The 19,070-nt window shown below is 36.9% G+C and overlaps 2 protein-coding genes across 8 annotated transcripts in view; one reads left to right on the top strand and one right to left on the bottom strand.

The window, feature by feature from the left end:
* Positions 1-1,594: 1,594 nt before the first annotated feature.
* Positions 1,595-19,070, top strand: part of PPHLN1 (periphilin 1) — a 157,877-nt gene continuing 140,401 nt past the window's right edge. For 2 of the 7 annotated variants that reach the window (XM_033866909.2, XM_033866908.2), the window contains exon 1: positions 18,346-18,479. Coding sequence is in view for 1 of the 7 variants with exons in the window: in XM_019934604.3 (XP_019790163.1) it covers positions 18,880-18,919 (40 nt within the window). In the remaining 6 variants the exon portion in view is untranslated. Of the gene's footprint in view, positions 1,614-17,893; positions 18,018-18,345; positions 18,480-18,746; positions 18,920-19,070 lie in introns of those variants that run through there. The other 5 variants (XM_033866906.2, XM_019934609.3, XM_019934607.3 and 2 more) reach the window with 5 other exon arrangements.
* ZCRB1 (zinc finger CCHC-type and RNA binding motif containing 1) lies at positions 2,983-17,895 on the bottom strand. Its single transcript, XM_004322480.3, has 8 exons — positions 17,712-17,895; positions 16,583-16,668; positions 13,486-13,514; positions 7,783-7,894; positions 7,325-7,432; positions 4,577-4,689; positions 4,394-4,469; positions 2,983-3,580 (listed from the first exon to the last, which is right to left on the bottom strand). Exons 2-8 carry the CDS (start codon positions 16,664-16,666, stop codon positions 3,449-3,451), a joined length of 654 nt encoding a protein of 217 aa, XP_004322528.1. The 5' UTR covers positions 16,667-16,668; positions 17,712-17,895; the 3' UTR covers positions 2,983-3,448.

The raw sequence follows: 19,070 nt of genomic DNA, 5'->3' as shown, positions 1-19,070 counted from the left end.
CCATTTCTGAAGCTAAATGTCTCAGTTATGTGATCCAGTGATCCTTTACCTCCCCTTTTAAAATCATGCTTCACTCCTCTACAAACAATTGTGCCTAAATTACTGATCTAGCTCTGGTATATTCTATGTAAAGCTTTCAAGTACTTCTCTTTTACTATTTACACGTATTAATGCCTATATATTTCGTGATCACTGTTGTGTACCACAAATTACACACACTTATGGAATATAAAACAAAGAAATGAATTAACAGTTAATACTTATAATATAAATATGTCCTATTACATGTGGCCATCTGTTTTCTGTGATAATTATAACCAGCAGTTCCAGAATAGGCAGCAGTTTCTGAAAATTATAACCAGCAGTTCCAGAATAGGCACCTAGTCAAAAAAAACCCCAAAATAACAAATGAGTAAATAAATGATTGCAGAGGGAAAGAAAACATATCTTATATCTGGTAGGATGGGCATTCTCTGATTGACAGCTGCTTTTACGTTAGAAATCATCTAGTTTATTACAGGTCCACAGTCCTTTTCCCGGAAACCCAGGGAGTCAGATTTTTAAAGCCAGAATTCTCAGCTCCTCCAAGCTCCTTTCTTTGGTCTAGTCATTTGGATTTCTGCTGTTTGAGGACTTCCTCAAACACTTGTTGATGCTGATATGTCTGTTCATTATTTGAATGTGGAGCACTTAAAAGCTGATCAGAAGCATATACCACCACCACCACCTTGGGTATATCAACTTGAGGGACTTTATTGTTGAACTGACCTATTTTTAGGGCCCAAATTTCCAGTGTCTATGTCTTTTCTCCTGGGAAGGAACGACATCTCCGCCCCCCCCCCCCCCACCAATCCCCTGCTCGAGGTGAAATGAACTTATCTGAGAGTGTTTTGGACATTGGCAGGGGAAGGAGACTGCAGGTATCATGGTTCAGCATGACTGGCGGGTGGCAGGAAGGGTCCTGGTGGCTTAACTGCTCTTTACACAAAAATTTTAACCAGCTATGTTTGTATATTTGTTTGTGTGGTAAAATATACATAAAATTTACCATTTTAGGGCTTCCCTGGTGGTGCAGTGGTTGAGAGTTCGCCTGCCAATGCAGGGGACATGGGTTCGTGCCCCAGTCCGGGAAGATCCCACATGCTGCGGAGCGGCTGGGCCCGTGAGCCATGGCCGCCCGTGAGCCTGCAAGTCCGGAGCCTGTGCTCTGCAAGGGAGAGGCCACAACAGTGAGAGGCCCATGTACCGCAGGAAAAAAAAAAAAAATTACCATTTTAACCGTTTTTAAGTATACAATTCAGTGGCATTAAGTACATTCACAACGCTGTGTAACCACCACCACTGTCTACACCTAAAACATTTTCATCATCCCCAACAAAAATTCTGTACCCATTAAACAATAACACTCCCTTCCCCCTTCCTCCCAGTCCCTGGTAACCTCGATTCTACTCTGTCTCTATCAATTTACCTAATGTAGGTACCTCGTATAAGTAGAATTATACAATATTTGTCTTTTGGTGTTGTTTGTACCTTTTTATTTTTCAGAGAACTCAGGTTAAGTAAATGGCCTCAGGCCATCAACTCTAAGTGGAAACGTGGCCACAGAAACCTAGGTATGTCCGTCAAGAGACTATAGTCTTAACTGCTATGCCATTACTACCTTAGTTGTTGACTTTCCCATCCATATGCATGTATGTATCCATACACAGCAGGTATTTTGCACTTGCCATTAAATCCATAATGTTTTTCCATCCCATTAGGAATTCTCTGAAACATTTTAATGCTTTCTAATAATCATTTTGTATGTATCATGCTTTATCTTTTGTTGATATTTAACTATTTGTGTTCTGAATTTTAAATAACAATATATACCTTTGTACATAAATATTTGTATTTCTGACTAGAACCCTAGGATAAAAGAGAATGTTGTTTCTAGTTCAAACAATAGAACATACTTAATAGTTGATACTTGTTAAATTACCCTTCAGAAATTAGCCAGTATATAATACAAGTATTCTTATGACATCTTCATCACCACTAATTTTTTTAATTAGGTAAAAAAAAAACTAATGTCCTACTAGTTGAATAGACTCTTTGATAAAATATTTTCATTTACTATTTTAAATTTTCTATATATTGTTTATGTCACTAGCTCATTCTCTATTCTGTTTTAAGGTATTCATATAAACTTTTCTGTATTTTGTGGCATGTTTTTTCCCAATTTTTTTCTTTGCTTTAAATTTGATGAATTAATGGGTGAAACAGAAAATAGAGTCCAGCATTCAACCTTTTTGTCTGGTTTCCTCACTGAGATCTAGAAGATATTTTGCTGGTAAGGGGTTAACACTTTCATTGCCTTTATAGTTTTCAAAGTGGAAATATTTTTATTGCTTTTAGCAATTAAGAAACTAATAAATAGATGTTCTTTTAAAAAGCATTCAATAGTACAGAAATAGAGAAAGTAGAAAATTAAAGGCTCCGTAATCCCATTCCCATATATCCATCTGCAAAAGGTATGGGAAGCTTCAGTCATAAATACAAAGAAATATAACATGAAAAAAACCAGGCAATTATTAACTCTAGGAAAAATGTAATCATAGCACACTCATTAGCTCTGAACAGTATTTCAATGGTCCTAAAATAAAAACAATAAAATATGGATTTAACCAAAAATTTTAACGTAGCCATGTTGAGAAGGTGGAGGAGGGCAGAGGGGAGTATAGGAGATTGAAAAGTCTTCTTTCATCCTTTTAAGGATTAAGTGGCAGAAATATATGTATTTTATTTAGCAAGATGTATGTACAAGTGAAAAGGCACAAATATAGAAGCTGGCTGTTTTTGGGGAATGGAACTTTGTGCCAAAGGACAAATTACTGCTCTTTGGTTACAAACCTTTGAGAGCTACTCTAAATTTTATGGGTAATTACAATGTATCCAGATTGGGATAAAGGTAAAAGAAATAAGATGACAAAAACACCTACATTTAAAAATAAAATTCTCTTGAGAAAATTTTATTAACATTAATCACAATAAATCATTCAACCTTTTCAGTCTTTAAGAGGTTTTTGTTTTAAAGATGAAATTTATTTCAAAAGTCTTCAAATAAGCCAATCATGAATAAACTTTTATAATGAACTTCTCAAACAAATCTTTTTACTTATCTACCTTTTTTCTTGGGATGACAATAGCATTATTATGATAGTACTAAGTTTTCTTTTTTATTCAAATGAACTGTTTTCAAGATTAATGATTATTAGCAAATCTTGATGCAAGATAAACATACTTTAAAATTACTTTTCAATTTCCTATGAACTATTTTAAAGTAAAAAACTATTTGGTACTAAGTGTTCTTATGTTCAAATTCTAAAAGTAATCTTTAGTCCCAATGGAACTTGATACTCCAAGATTTAAAAAATTTTTTAATGATATTGACATAATATATATAATTTTAATCACTAAGTTCCTCCTCATCACTGAAATATGTGCTTTTCTTTATCCTTGGGCGTCTTGAATCATCTGATGTTGAGGGACCCCCTGAACTGGGTTTCCATTTTTTTTGTTCTTCTTCAATTTTGGCTTGCTGTAATGTGGTTCGGAAAACAAACAAAACAAAATCAGGAATCTGTTTAATATTATTTACAGTCCATTGATTCAAAACATGGCAAAACATACATGACAAGTGCCAGCACTCTCTACCCTCCTAGCCCGTGCAGACAGTTCTACTCCATTAAGATGCCATTTCCCCTACCCCCAAGTTTTGTCCCAGTCTTACCATGTTAATCAAAATTATTTTAGACAAGTTCTACTAATTAACAGGCATATGAAATGAAGCCTACTTGTCATCCCTGTTGGATGTGGGAATGTTACATAAAATACATTAGTTAACTAAAAGGAAAAAATAAATTGATGTATGCATTTACGATTTATCAACTACATTAAAACAAAATAAGTGGTTATATAAAATCAGGAAGTTATACACCCTTCTTCAAAAAATGTTTCGTATACTTGTATTAGGATATTTAATGGTCAAAAATATGTTTTTGGTTTTGTTTTAAAATGAAGCTTCTTTTAAAACAGTATCTTCGATTTAGTAAAATCTTTTCCTTTGGGCTAAATTCACTTGAATCAAATAGTTCTGTTCAATTCTATAATGAAAACAGATTAAGACAGTAAAAGTGTTGTGGGGCCCTCAAAATCTAGAAAGAAACGATAGGCACTTTTCCACCACACTGTTCTAAAGACCTTAAAGAAAAAGCCTATCTCCTAAAGTTTAGGGGCAAAGGGGAAGACAGAGGTTGCCATCAGGAGATGATTAATAAAGTAAGCAAGGAATATAAAACCGTTAACTCAAGGCAGCTATGGCATGGTACCTTAGAAAAGAACTATTTAGTACCTGGAAAGCTATGGCCTGACTGAGGCTGTCAAGAGCAGGATCTTCCCCTTCATCATCACTTTCTTCTACTTCTTCACTAAATTATTAAAAAAAAAATCAGAATGCACTTAAAAAATCAGAATGCACTTAGGAAAAAGACAGAAGCTACACAATAATGCATTTGCTAAGAGTGGCTATACATACATTTCTTCCTCTGGTTCAGGAATTTTCTTTTTTTTCTTTTTCTCTTTCTTCTTTGGAGGTTCACGTTCTCCAAGCATATTTTTAGGACAGGCATAACTTAAGTGTCCACTTTCCTTTTGTTTCCCATTAAAAAGGAAAGGAGAAATATTAAATTTGTTGTGTTATTAACAGAAACTAGGTGGTTCCTTAAGACTAAAATGTTTTATAACTTAAGAAAGAATATTGTCACACAGGGGCCTCCCTGGTGGCACAGTGGTTAAGAATCCACCTGCCAGTGCAGGGGACACGGGTTTGAGCCCTGGTCTGGGAAGATCCCACATGCTGCAGAGCAACTAAGCCCGTGCACCACAGCTACTGAGCCCGCGAGCCACAACTACTGAGCCTGCGAGCCACAAATACTGAAGCCCGTGTGCCTAGAGCCCATGCTCCACAACAAGAAGCCACTGCAATGAGAAGCCCGCGCACCACAACGAAGAGTAGCCCCTGCTCGCCACAACTAGAGAAAGCCCGCGCACAGCAACAAAGACCCAACACAGCCAAAAATAAATACATAAATTAATTAATTAATTTAAAAAAAGAATATTGTCACACAGGGAATATACACAAAGAAATTAAAACCCATTACTTTAATATTTAGAAGGAAGAAATTATGATATTATAACTCCCAATAAGGAAGTGTTCTAGTCGTTTCACTAAGAGTAAAAGAAGTTTTCTTCCTTCAAACATTTTAAATCTGAAGATTCAGGATATAAAATAATTCAAAATTTAAATGGACCATCTACCTTAGTTGTAAAAATTTTAAGTTATTATGATAAAATGGGGACAAAACTATTCCTAACTTCCAAGATGTTGCTGAACATTTTCTTTTAAAAACAAATGGAAAATTTAAAGTCTTCCTCACTTTTCCTATCAATTAATTTCATTTTGCTTCTTTCATATCTAGACTACACCTGCACTGTCCACTTATGGTAGCCACTAGCTATAATTCTCTTGTGGTTACTGAGAACCTGTCTGAATTGATACATACTGGATTGTGAAGGCAGTATGAAAAAAGAATGTAAAATATTATAATTAAAAAAATTTTAATTCCATAATTCAAATGAAAATATTTTGAATTAAAATATATTAAGTTTTTACCCTGTTTACTTTTTTTAATGTGGCTATTAGAACATTTATAATTAAATCTGTGGCTTGCATATGTTTGTATTTGACAGTGCTGGACTAGCCATAACATTATAATGAGCCATAACATGGTTTGAGTTGTAAAATGAGACAATGAATCTGTGTATTAGCTTACCAAAATACCTTTAGAAGTAATATGTGAGAATGAGGGTGTGCGGAGAGGCTGAGCCAGGATTAGAACAACAGAAGAGAAAAATAATCATGCTTTTCAAGTATATTTTACAAAGCATCAAATAGACTGTGTATTTTGTATACCTGGGGACACGGCTGAACCCAAGAGGTGTTATTGTTAATGAACTGCTGAGAGGATGTACTTAGAGAACCATTTTTCAAATTGTTTTTGGAATAATGGTATACCAAAACCTGTTAACATATGCCATACAAAAAAAAAAAAAATGGGGGCAGGGGTTTAATAGTGAAATAGCTTTGGGAAAAATCAGGCTAAAATAAACGTAAACAGATTTTTGTGGGGGATGTTTTAAGAAATATTATAATGTACTAAGTATAATATGACAAATCTATGGATCCATAAACCAAAAAGACAGATTAACAGATTCATCCAGGAGTTCTTAATTTAATATTTACTGTGAATATGTGGATATATACTTATTTATCTGACCATAACAACTCCACCCTCCTTTCCTTTCTTTTTTTTCTTTTTTATGATGGACTCTGGAACACAGGTTTTGAAACATTAACTTAGGTGTCAGAATCATAAAAATTTACAGAATGTACCCAGTGCCTTGCTTGCTTTCTCTTTCCGTCCATCCATCCATCTGTCTATTCACCCACCCATCTGTCTGTATATGTATATATTTTTGAGGGGGAGTGAGTGGCACTGGGGAAAGGACCCCAACACATTTCCTTCTATTTTCCATATGATCATGTAGCCAGGACAATGTCTCTCAGTAATCTACTCTTCAGTAGAAAGCTCCCCATTAACCTCTGGATCCTGCTTTTTAGTATACATAAAGACATTTTAGAAATAGGCAGCAACAGACCCAGACTGAAATTCTCTTGATACAATTATGGGCCTTGGGCAACGTTGTGTTGTGGCTATACATCTCTCCTAATCACCCAAAGTTTAAATGGATAACAACAGATGATGAGAACTAGATAAGAAAATCTGGGTATAGTTCAGCTCCTGAACCATCAGCAGTACAAATAGGGGGGAAAACTTCAAAACAATATCCCATAGAGGATGGGTCATATCATAATGTTTTTACTGATTTGTGATACTTAATCATTTATGGGTCACTAAAATCATTTATGGGTCACTAAAATCTTTCAGACAATAATGTAAGTAATTAGTCTTAAACTTTTTAATCTAACAACTTTCAAAGGTTTGGAAACTGGAGAAAATACCACCCTATATTACCCAACTCAGGTTAACTTTACATACGACATTTCAATTGAGTTTACTTACATGAGTCTAGAGTCCCAAAGTAAAACTTTCATAACCTGATTTTAGCCATCCAGAAGTCTTGGAGAACACAAACAAAACACTGATGTGAAAAATACCTTCAAGTAAACTATGGAAAATTATACTGTTTTAGGTTTACTCACCCCACATTCATAACACTTAGATTTATCAAAGTAGTTTCGTCTTCGGATGAACTCAGCTGCTCTTCCATTGTCAATAGCAATGCTTGCTTTTATCACTCTACCGAATAACTAGAACAGAGAAAAATGCACATGCAATAGGATGTATTTCACTGAAACCTAAAACTACAGTTATTGGATCCCATTTCCTCAAACCTTCAATTCCATTTTATTTTTTAGATTATTTTAGCAATTGCCCACTTAGGTGTGACAAATTCTTTCCTGTAGAATAGACTTTTATTCCTTATATTCTACCAGTGTTTTGGGAACCCAGTACAGTTTTGACCTCTATTCTGTACGTTAAATACCCTCAGGACCTACTGATATCCATCAGACTTGACTATCCCCTCATCCCCACATTTTTAGCCTGGATAAGCACAAAGGCTTTTGGTTAAAAACCTTGTTGGGAATGAATGGCTTACCTGTTTGTTGTTTATTGCCCTGGTACAGCTTTGTGCAGAGTCTTTATCCAAAAATAAAATAAATGCAACCCCTTTACTCTTCCTGGTATCTTTATCTTTCATTATAGTAACCCTTAAAGCATAAACAAATAGCCAGTTAAAAATAATAAGGCAGCATAAACAACATATATGAATAAATACTTGAAAGACTCAAGTGGTCAAAAAGGGTTAATAAAACATTTATAGAGTAAGCAAGGAAATTAATATATTTGACAAATAGCTAACTCTTCAAAGTCATGGGATATCAAGAAGAATGGAAATGGGAAAGTGTGATACTGATTTCACACAAGTGAACACAGCTATGATTAGGAGTATCTGATAAATCTAACATTAATCAGAGTTGAAGGATGAAGAGATTAGAGACAATGGAATCTTGAGGAGTAAGCATAATTCCTCTTCTCTACTGACTCCCTCACTCTGCAGGAAAAAACAAAACAAAACAAAACTGAGATGTTCTCTTCTACCCAAAAAGTAAAGTGATTTACTCAAATTATTTTTTTCTAGGTGTTAGAACATAACTATAATCTTAATATTCTTTTAAGGAATCTCCACTTCTGTGCTTCTTAGCCATACTACCCAAGGTACGTAAGTGGTAGGGATGGTCGTAAGAGCACAGAGCCCGTTCTTTTTCCTGATGCTTTACCCATCCCTAGTCCTGTGGTCCTCGCTCATCATATGTCATTAAATACAGTTTAAGAAAATATTCAACAGGGCTCTTGGAACATCTTGCTATGTCAGAAAGGAAGTACTGGGGCTTCCCTGGTGGCACAGTGGTTGGCACAGTGCTCATGTTGGGAACACGGGTTCAAGCCCTGGTCCGGGAGGATCCCACATGCCGCGGAGCGGCTAAGCCCGTGCGCCACAACTACTGAGCCTGCGCTCTAGAGCCCATGAGCCTCAACTACTGAGGCCCACACGCCTAGAGCCCGTGCTCTGCAACAAGAGAAGCCACTGCAATGAGAAGCCTGCGTACTGCAACAAAGAGTAGCCCCCGCTCGCCGCAACTAGAGAAAGCCCGCGTGCAACAACAAAGACCCAACTCAGCCAAAAATAAATAAATTAATTAAAAAAAAAAAAGAAAGGGAGTACTTGAAAAAAATAGTAACGATGGGGCATGGCACAAGAACAGAGAAGCCAGTTGGAGGGAGCACCGATTGGCCAAATCTAGGACAGTCTGAGTACCAAAATAATTAAATACAGTAATGAATTATAAACCACATAAAAAAGGAATTCATAAGTCCATACTGATAATAAATAAAAGGGGGAGAAAGGAGAGCTACTGAATGCCAAAGGATGACTGGTGAATGTATAGGGAGTGCTAGAGTTGGAAAATCACCATTTGAAACAATCATGGTACTGGATCAGTCAAGAATTATCAACAAATGCTATGTCTAAAATGAAATTTTTATGTGTAATAGGATGTTTGCATTGTCTCAAGAGTGTCTCCCACTGACTGCTTCTTAGTTGCAAAAGGGAAAAAAAGTAATTATACAGTGGAGAAGTTGGTTAATGTCTTGACTGGGTGATCAAAATTAATATCACTAATGAGGGACAGATGCATGCTGTATGAATCCAGATGTGACACCCTCAGAACACATCACCTATAGAGTATAACACTCAAGAATACATAACCACCACATAATCATGAGGCAACATCAGGAAAACACAAAATGAGGGGAAAAAAAGATGGGTTAGAGCTATATTATTTATAAATGTTCCAGATTAAAGGAGGCTAAAAAGATAGGACAGTTAAAATAACACCTAACTCTAGACTGGATTCTGTACTAGAGGCAAAAAATTCTATGTGGGACATTATTGGGTCAAGTGACAAAACTGGAACATGGATGACTGATTCAACAAAAGTACTGCATCAGGATAAATTTATGAGTTTGGTAACTGTACTGTGGTTATATAACATATAACGCTATTGTATTTGTAGGAAATACACACTGAAGTATTTAGGAGTAAAGGGTGATGATGTTTATAACAGCCTCAAATGACTCACAAAAACAAATTGTGTGTATGTATACACATAGATATATATAAACATACTCATATAGCTGTGTGTGTGTATACACACACACACACACACATACATGCACACACATTGGGGAGAGAGTACAAATGATAAAGTAAATGGGGATAAAATGTTAATAAGTCAATCTGGGCAAGGGATATTTTGATGTTCTTTGTACTATTTTTGTAACTTATAAATTTGAAATTATTTCCAAATAGCAAAAAAAGAGACAAAGCTCTAAGACAAAGCTTAATAATTTTCTAAAAACTGAATTAACAGGAAAACAGACAAGAGAACATGAATGAATAAATAAACAGAAATTTGATTTAGTATTACGTTTCACATATTAAAATTTATTTTATTTGGATTTGGGATTAGGTACCTATAGAGTCATTGGAATGAAATTGGTAAAAAGATGCCACGATATTAAGAAAAGTGATGTCTTATTAAAAAAAATATAAGTTACAATAATTTAGGGAAAAATGGGCAACTAAAATGGTTTACTTTCTCAAAAGGCTGCATCTGTTTATTCATTGGGCTTAGAAGGAAGGAAGAGAAGTCAAGCACTTGATGCAGCTCAAGTTTAGGCTGGTTTTCTTCAAAGCCACACCAGTTAGCATAAACAGGAAAGTTTTTAACCAATTTTGAAAGAAGTATAAAGTAAGATAGTTACTTTAACTTTTTAAAAATTTTATAATGTTTGTGATGGTCAGTTAAAGTCATAAATCATTATTTTTGAAAGTACTATTTGGAAGTGTTAGCTTTCTAAGTCATACTCAGTTAATGACCTCTTTCATTTGTCCTCTCTTTTCCATTCCCACTGCTTTTTTTCTTGTCCACGGTGGCATTACTGTTTCCATAATCTATTCTTACTGGTTCCCTTGGTGTTAAGTTATGCTCACATGCTAGTGGAAAAGTCTTCTACTTGAGGAATAAATAAAATCACTTATTCCTTTGCTCAAAAATCTTTGGTTCTTCAAGTTGCCTATTCTTTGGTCCAGCAATCAATATCCTTCATGATTATGGCTCCCATTCCCTCATCTTTCACTGCTCCTCACTTGCAAACTATGAGGTCTAGCCACAAGAAGGCACTCAGTGTTCATGAAGCATGGCCTGAACTTCCCCTAAACTGGTGCCTCTGTTCATATGGCTTCTATCCGCTTTCAAATCTCAATGTTTTGCCCATTAAAATTTCACTCCTTCTTCAGGGTTCAAAATGTATCAGTTCTTAACTGGAAATAATTTCTTCTCCTTTCTTTTCTGCTTGTCTCCACTGAAATCTCTGTATAAACAATGCCTCATCTCCCCTATTCAAAAAATTTATTTTTGCAGTAATAACAAATCTTTATGTTTGGATACATGTGATGGAATTTTTACTCTATTATTTGCCAGGCACCTCTCTAAGCTTTATCTATAAAATGTTCCTTTCATCTCACCTATTTTGATATAAAAATCTTCTTTAAGGTTGTCTCTGTAACCCCTATTAATCCTACCTCAATATGTTAAAACAAAAAGACAGATACAAATGGGAAAGCAGTTTCTCAAAAGCGTGCATCCATTTGTTTGTTCATGTGGCCATTCAGTCTTTCCATTAGCCTCAAGCACAGGTACTAAGCACTGGCAGTAGGATGGGTTTTTATCCTCAGGAAAAGGCTTACAGTCTAGAGGTGGAGAAAGACCTATAAACCAATTAAAATACATTACTTTGATAGAGGTACCTTCTACGGTAACAGAAAAATAATTACATCAAGGATTTAAAAAGACAAACCTAGGATGATTCCCATGTCTCCAGCATGGGAAAAAAGCTAGACAGTGGTACCATTTCCTGATATAAGGTAGATGATGTACTCATTTAAGCACATGAAGTGAAGCAGACACTATTCTGGGAAACCTGGGTGTCATCCATAACACCTCCTTCTCGCTCACCCAACCCTTACATACAAAGTAAGTATATCATTAAGTATTACCCATTTTCCTGCCTAATGATCTCTCAAATCTGACCACTCTTTACCTCTCTACCTGTATCATCTTAGTCCAAATTTCTCCCCTGGGCTATTGTTATATCTTTTGACTGGTCTCCCTGCACCTGCTCTTGTTCCCCTCCAATCCAATATCTACACTGAAGCTGGATGGAATAAGCTTCTAAAAATTCAAATCATGTCACTCCCTCATTTAAAATTATTTAATGGATTCTTGGTGCCCTTAGAGGAACCTGCTTCCATCTCTGGACCTGTCTTGTGCTTTCTCCCTCTTGCTCACTCATCTCAAGTCACACTGGCCTTCTTTCTGTTTCTTGATCTCGCTTTATTTTCTCTTGCCACAGGGCCTTTGCACAAGCAAGTCCCTCTACCTGAAATGTTCCTCCCATTCTTTTAACCTACTTAACTCTTACTCAGCCTCTAGGTTTCAACTCAAAGGATAATGACTTAGGTAAATCTACCCTGACTCTCTAGACTAGATCAGGTCTTCCCTGTTTACAGGTGCTTATAACTCTGTGTCTAACTTCATAGCATTCTCATGGCTTATAATTATGTATTTGTACGGAAATTCATTCAAGGATTCTGACAGGGAAAAATCAAGAAAAGGTAAAGGTTAAAGGAATAGGCTGGAATCAAACTATTGGATTCAAACCTTGGCTCCACTGCTAACCAGCAATATGATTTTAGGTTTACTGTGTGCTTCAGTTTTGTCATTTATAATATCAGGATAATAACAGTAGCTACCTTAAAAGGTAGTTGTGAGACTTTAATGAGATAATTTATGTAAAGATATTAGAACAATGCATAGCGTATTTATGTATTCATTGTTACGTATCATCATTATTAGTGTTCTGATTGATAATGATCACTGTTTGAAATTCTGAAGACCTAGTAGCATTTTTGATTATTTTTTAATAGAGAAGTAAGTTTAAAAGAAGTTAACCTCAGGATGCACATGAACTTCAACTGTTTAACATTCATTTATCAAAGCTAAAAGAAAAACAACTAGGCAAGATAAATATGCTCTAAATTCTTGGGATTTTAAATATGACTTTAAATTTATACCAGAACATATTATTAGTTGTAAGATAGAATAACACTATCTTGCTTTTACTTTACACTCTCATTAACCCTGCATTGTTCAGGAGTCAACTGTGTTTGTTTTTATATTCTATTTGTTTGACAAATAATAATCCATTTATAGTATACTTGATAACACACCTCCTAGTACCTAAAATATATATTTAATCGGAGCCTTTCACTTATGTCTTATATTGGATAACAGGATCAGTTTTAGTTCTTAGTAATATAGTACAAAATTATATTATTTAAATAAATTAGGCCATATAAAGGAATACCATGAAATCATTAAATACAAGGATGTATCTATATGGTACATGGAAAAATATTTACAATATAATGTCAAGTTAAAAAAAAGACAACAAAATTGCATGTATAGAATTGTCTTTTAAAACTTGTCTATAGATATTTATGTATATTAAAAAATTACTGAAATATATATAAAATGTTAACAGTAGTATTTTTATTTCTTTTTTATATCAAATATCTGTTTTATAAAAAATAGTAAATCTACTTCCATTAAGAAAATAATGGAGAAGTAAATTCTGATAGACTTTTAAATGAAGTTTCAAAATCTGATATACTTACTTTACAACTTTGCCATACTTGGAAAATATCTGAAACAAAAGACCACATAATAATTTGCAATTTAATTTAAAATCATAAAAGAACATTAAATTTTCAGGCTGTATATACTGACCACATTGTTTGTTGTAGTTTATGAAAATTTTTAGCCTCTGGTCTATAAGGCAAGCCCTCGAAGATATATTTTTTTAGTGACTAGCATAATCCTCTTTTTTGGCTACTGGTGTCACAGGTATTTGCCTTAGTTCCTAAACTTCTGACAAAAGAGTGCATACAGAGGAAAAAACCCACTATTCATGTGTGGTAGATTGAAGGCACACACATTGCACAGCTGAGTGTTCCTGTGGTATATCCATGACAACTATCAACCCCACCATAGCTCCAGAGAAACCCTGTGCTTCAGCTATCAATGTTGTGGAATATCACTGTTCCTGGCCTACCCCCCAGCCCCCCACTCCATCAAGCAATCACTATGTCAGAAGACAAATCCTTACATAGACTGTTCATAAAACAAAAAAGCTTCTATAATGAAAAATCCATTACCATCAGTCTCCTTCTGCCCACCCTAATATGTTGGTGGTACTTTACAGTTGGCCCTTTCTTCTCTTTTACATCTACATCTTCACTCTAAGCAATCTTATCTACTTCTACTGTTTCAGCCGGTCCTATTTATTATATAATGCTTGGTACAAAAGTCTTTCAGAATACATTAATGTATGTAATCAGTAATAATAAATGCTTGAGTTCTATAAGTTGTGTAACCATGGAACATAGTATAACTGGATTGCAGTGTTAGTAATACTGAATTCTGAAGACCAAAAAGACAGTTTTCTCTCTTTTCTTTTTTTTTTTTTTGTGGTTTGCCTTTCATTTTCTTTCTTTTTTTAAAAAAATTTACTTTATTGCAGTATAGTTGATTTACAATGTTGTGTTAGTTTCTGGTGTACAGCAAAGTGTATATGTATATATACACACATATACATGTATATACATATATATATATACACATACTCTTTTTCATATTTTTTCCATTATGGTTTATTACAGAATATTGAATACAGTTCCCTGTGCCATACAGTAGGACCTTGTTGTTTATCCATTCTGTATATAATAGTTTGCATCTGCTAATCCCAAACTCCCAATCCATCCCTTCCCCACCACTCCTCCCCCTTGGCAACCACAAGTCTGTTTTCTATGGCTGTGAGTCTGTTTCCATTTTGTAGATAAGTTCATTTGTGTCATATTTTAGATTCCATATATAAGTGATATCATACAGTATTTGTCTCTCTTTCTCACTTACTTTACTTAGTATGATAATCTCTGGGTCCATACATGTTGCTGCAAATGGCAGTATTTCATTCTTTTCTATGGCTGAGTAGTATTCCATTGTGTGTGTGTGTGTGTGTGTGTGTGTGTGTGTGTGTGTGTGTGTGTGTGTGTGTGTGTGTGTGTATGTATGTATATCTATCTCACATCATCTTTATCCATTCATCTGTTGATGGACATATAGGTTATTTCCATGTCTTGGCTATTGTGAATAGTGCTGCTATGAACACAGAGGTGCATGTCTCGTTTCAAATTATAGTTTTTTCTGGACATATGCCCAGCACTGGGATTGCAGGATCATATGGCAACTCTACTTTTAGTTTTTTGAGAAACCTCCATATTGTTTTCCGTAGTGATTGCACCAATTTACATTCCCACCAACAACGTAGGAGGGTTCCCTTTTCTCCACACCCTCTCCAGCATTTATTGTTTGTGGACTTTTTAACGATGGTCATTCTGACCAGTGTGGGGTGGTACCTCCTTGTAGTTCTGATTTGCATTTCTCTAATAATTAGCTATGTTTAGCATCTTTTCATGTGCCTATTGGCCATCTGTATGAAAGACAGTTTTCTACGTAACATTTCTAATGGCTTCTCATTTCATTCAGAGTTCTTACCATTATCTATGCAAGCCCTATAAGGCACCCCTGAATGGGCTTACCTCTGATTGCCCCTCCTCTTCTCTCCACTTTATTTACTCTGTCTGCCTGAAATGCTTGTCCCCCCTAGACATCTGCATAGCTGCCTCTTACTTCCTTCATGTCTTAATCGAAAGTCACCTTCCTAAAGTAAAATTTCACTATTTAATAACCCTCCTTTCCTGCTTTATTTTTTCTCCTTAGCACCTAATACCTTAGTATTAACTTAGTATCTAACAAATAACATCATTTAAATTTTTTATATTTCAAATTGTTTCTCTATCTTGCTACATTGTGAGTGCCGAAAGGGATTTTCACCTTTTTGTTCACTGATGTGTACCTAGTACTTGTAAGTGGTCCTTGGCATATAGTAAGTGTTCAATAAAAAGATATGTCTCTATTTGGATACAAGGAAGGACAATAAAGTTTGTTTTCTTCTCTGTTCGAGACTCAAGCTATGTTAATTAATTAATCGAGTACTATGTATCACCTATGCAGCATCTCTCTACTGTACTTAACATCTACCCAAAGTAGCAGAGAAAAGCGGGCACACTTGTAGATACGACTCATGTCATTCCTTCCAGTCCCTCTCAACCACCCATCTGCAGGACAGGCACAGAAGGAAATTTTGTTCTCTGTAAGGTAACAAGGTGAAAGAAGATGTTGGAAGGGATTTTTTTCTCCTCCAGTCACCCCTATCCTGAACTGAAAACAAACTTTATTAAACTGTTAAGTTTTCGCCACATATATAAATTAAGATATACTTTCAGGATTGGAGGATTAGGAAAGGGATCTGTTTTGCTTCCATCAGCCCTTCCTCCAAAACCTCCACCCCACTACCAGTTTCAAAAGCCAAGTAAGCAAGGAGGAAAAATCAGCATCATTATGCTAGTAGTGGCTTCTGTGTTTATAAAAAGCTTGTTATCCTCTATAAAGCACTGGGAATTCTCTTTGGAAATTACAAGTGTCTAATTTTTTCACTTACTTATGTTTACCATACAGGTCTTTGGTATTAATGATTTAAGTGCATTGTAATGTATTTATTATGAATTTTGCCTAAGAGAACTGTTTGCTTAAGCTACATTTGTATCTCAAATAGAGAATTCAGTGGATAACAATACTAATACAAAAACTTACCCGGTATAAGTCATTGTTGGTCAGGGAAAAGGGCAGGTTGGATACATACACTGTGCTTTTACTTGGGGCCAATCCACCACTCATTTCTAAAAAACAAACAAACAAACCCAGAAGCAATTTAAACCAGGTATTCTTCATTCCAAGTAAAACCAATACTATAGGTAAGTGACAAATTTATATACTTTCCGTCTTAGTAATACTCAGGAACATTGACTCCAGCTGGGTCAATTAAGGGATTCCTTTTCTCCAGACACCACTTAAAAGAGTTTTCTGGTCCTTCTTTCAAGTAGATTCTTTACACTAACCCCTTTCAGTGATGGAATATGGAGTGAATGGAGAGGTGGGTTTCAAACAGATGAAGGAAAAACTCTGAGGCTACTCTTAACCTCCCCTCAGGCTGAGAGCAAGAAAGTGCTTTCACATATACCTAATACCCTGCCTACCCACGTGAGAAAGAGCCTGGGAGCTCAGAAAGAAACTTAGCTGTTGATTTTCACTAATTTGCCTGGGTAACTTTTTGGTTGTCTTAATATTTTTCTCTGGAGCGGTGCTAAGAGGAAATTTTAGCCTCACATTTTGACGATGTAAATAAAGTTCTTTCAAATCTCTAATTTTGCATATTATTGCTAAATTATGAAATGATACATTTCATTATTGGAATAGTTTTCAGGGCCCTGAAGGGTATTGACCTGTATATGTATTTTTCAGTTTACAAATATAATCTGTAATTCATTTTCATACCGTATATTGCAAAGTCAGAAAATTATCTCTGAAAGTTATATTAGACTCAATCAACCAAGTTCAAATTTTCGATTTAAAATGTGTGTGTGGTGTATTTACAATCACAAATGTCAAAATATTGATTCTAAGGCGTGCCAGTTCGCGATGTAATGGGAAAACCGCTTGATACTTGGGATGTTTTGGGGGACAACTTCATCGACAGGTCGCTTTTTAAAAGCTTCCAACTGAAACTCTTCACACGTTAGCCGTTCTGGTGAGAATGCGAGGGCAGGGAAAAGTAAAGGTCTTGGAATAAAAAGGGTGGCGGGAGAGTGGGTCAAATGTTTCCGGCAGCTGGGTCTGGGGAGGAGCCCGCAGAGAGAAAGGCCGCAGCTGGGTAGGCGTTTACCTTCAGGTGGGGCAGGCCCGGGAGACTAGAAGAGCGCGAGCTCTCAGCTCGCTCGGGGCTCAACCCCGACAGTTCGTCGCCCCTTGCAGCTGCCTTGGCATCACGGGTCCTGGGAAGGGTCAGGAGCCGGCGACAAGAAGTTAGCAGCAGTGCCTCTTCCAGGATGTCCTTCGACCCAAGCCCCGGAGGCGGGTCTAGGGGCGGGCGCTTTTGCCGACGTCATCGCGCGCGCCGGAAGTGCCTCCCTGGAAGCGCTGCGACGAGTGAACGACTACGTTTACGGGGTCTCCCGGCGGCCCAGAGTCGGTGAGCGCGTTTTACCTTTCCGAGAGGTGGACGGGGACGGGCACGGGCTGCTACACCGGGGAGAGGGGAGTGCGCGGGCGGGCTGGCCTTTCCGCGGCGGAACCTGGAGTTTCCCGCTGCATTTGAATCGTGCAACGATTCTGCTCCTGCGGTTGAGGGTGGAGAGACGCAGCGGAGTTTGGAATAAAGGAAAGTGTTGAGTCTGTGACACAGGTTCGCTTCTCTTTAGCATCGTAATATGCAAAAAGAGGACTGAACTAGGTGACTTCAGTGAGCCGAGGTCAGTTAGTAAGTCGGTAAATTTACTGAATGTGTTCGACGTACCCAGTTCGGTTATAGGCACTTCGGCAGCTACAAAAAAGTGTAAAGCGGTCCTTTTCTGGAGGATATCTCAGTCTCGTTGGGGAGACAAGGTCAACCTGGGGAGACTCGGATTCACAGAATGACTCATCCTGAATATTGGTATGGACACATGTTAACTTTCTTGGCACCTTTTTTCTTCCTGTAAATCTGTAATGGGCACACACTGCTTTTTCCCCAAGTGGCTGTAAACAAGCCCATCATTCCGACAGAAAAAACAGAAAATAATGCAAGGTAGTTTATACTTAACTTCTACCAACCAGCACACACAGACCAGGCCTCTAATCACTCCCTGGGAGCCTGCGTGCCAGCAGCCTGGAGCTCAGAGCCTCTCCTGGAGCCTGCACAATCAATCCAGACTGAAGCCGATGTCTTCTAGAGAGACGGAAGTGCAATCCAGCCAGGGCGCAGCAGAATTTTGAGAGGCCCGAATGCCTCCGCGTCCACCAGGGGACCGTTGGGACTAATTCTCTTGGCAAACTTGTGGCCAGCCAAAACTGCCATGCTTCACATCCCTGTTATCCTTGGTTACCGTCCAAGATGTAAGCCCCTTTGGTCTTCTATGCTACACCCCCATCCCCGTGCTGCTTTATGCTCGCTCCCTCTGCCTTGATTTAGGCTTTCACTGCTTCTCCCTACTTTTCTTCCACATTTCACCCCTCAACACAACAACTGGGCTCTCTGAAACCTTTC

This window comes from Tursiops truncatus, chromosome 11, assembly GCF_011762595.2.
Source record: "Tursiops truncatus isolate mTurTru1 chromosome 11, mTurTru1.mat.Y, whole genome shotgun sequence".
Classification (NCBI taxonomy): Eukaryota; Metazoa; Chordata; class Mammalia; order Artiodactyla; family Delphinidae; genus Tursiops; species Tursiops truncatus.
This window is presented reverse-complemented; position numbering and strand designations above follow the sequence as displayed.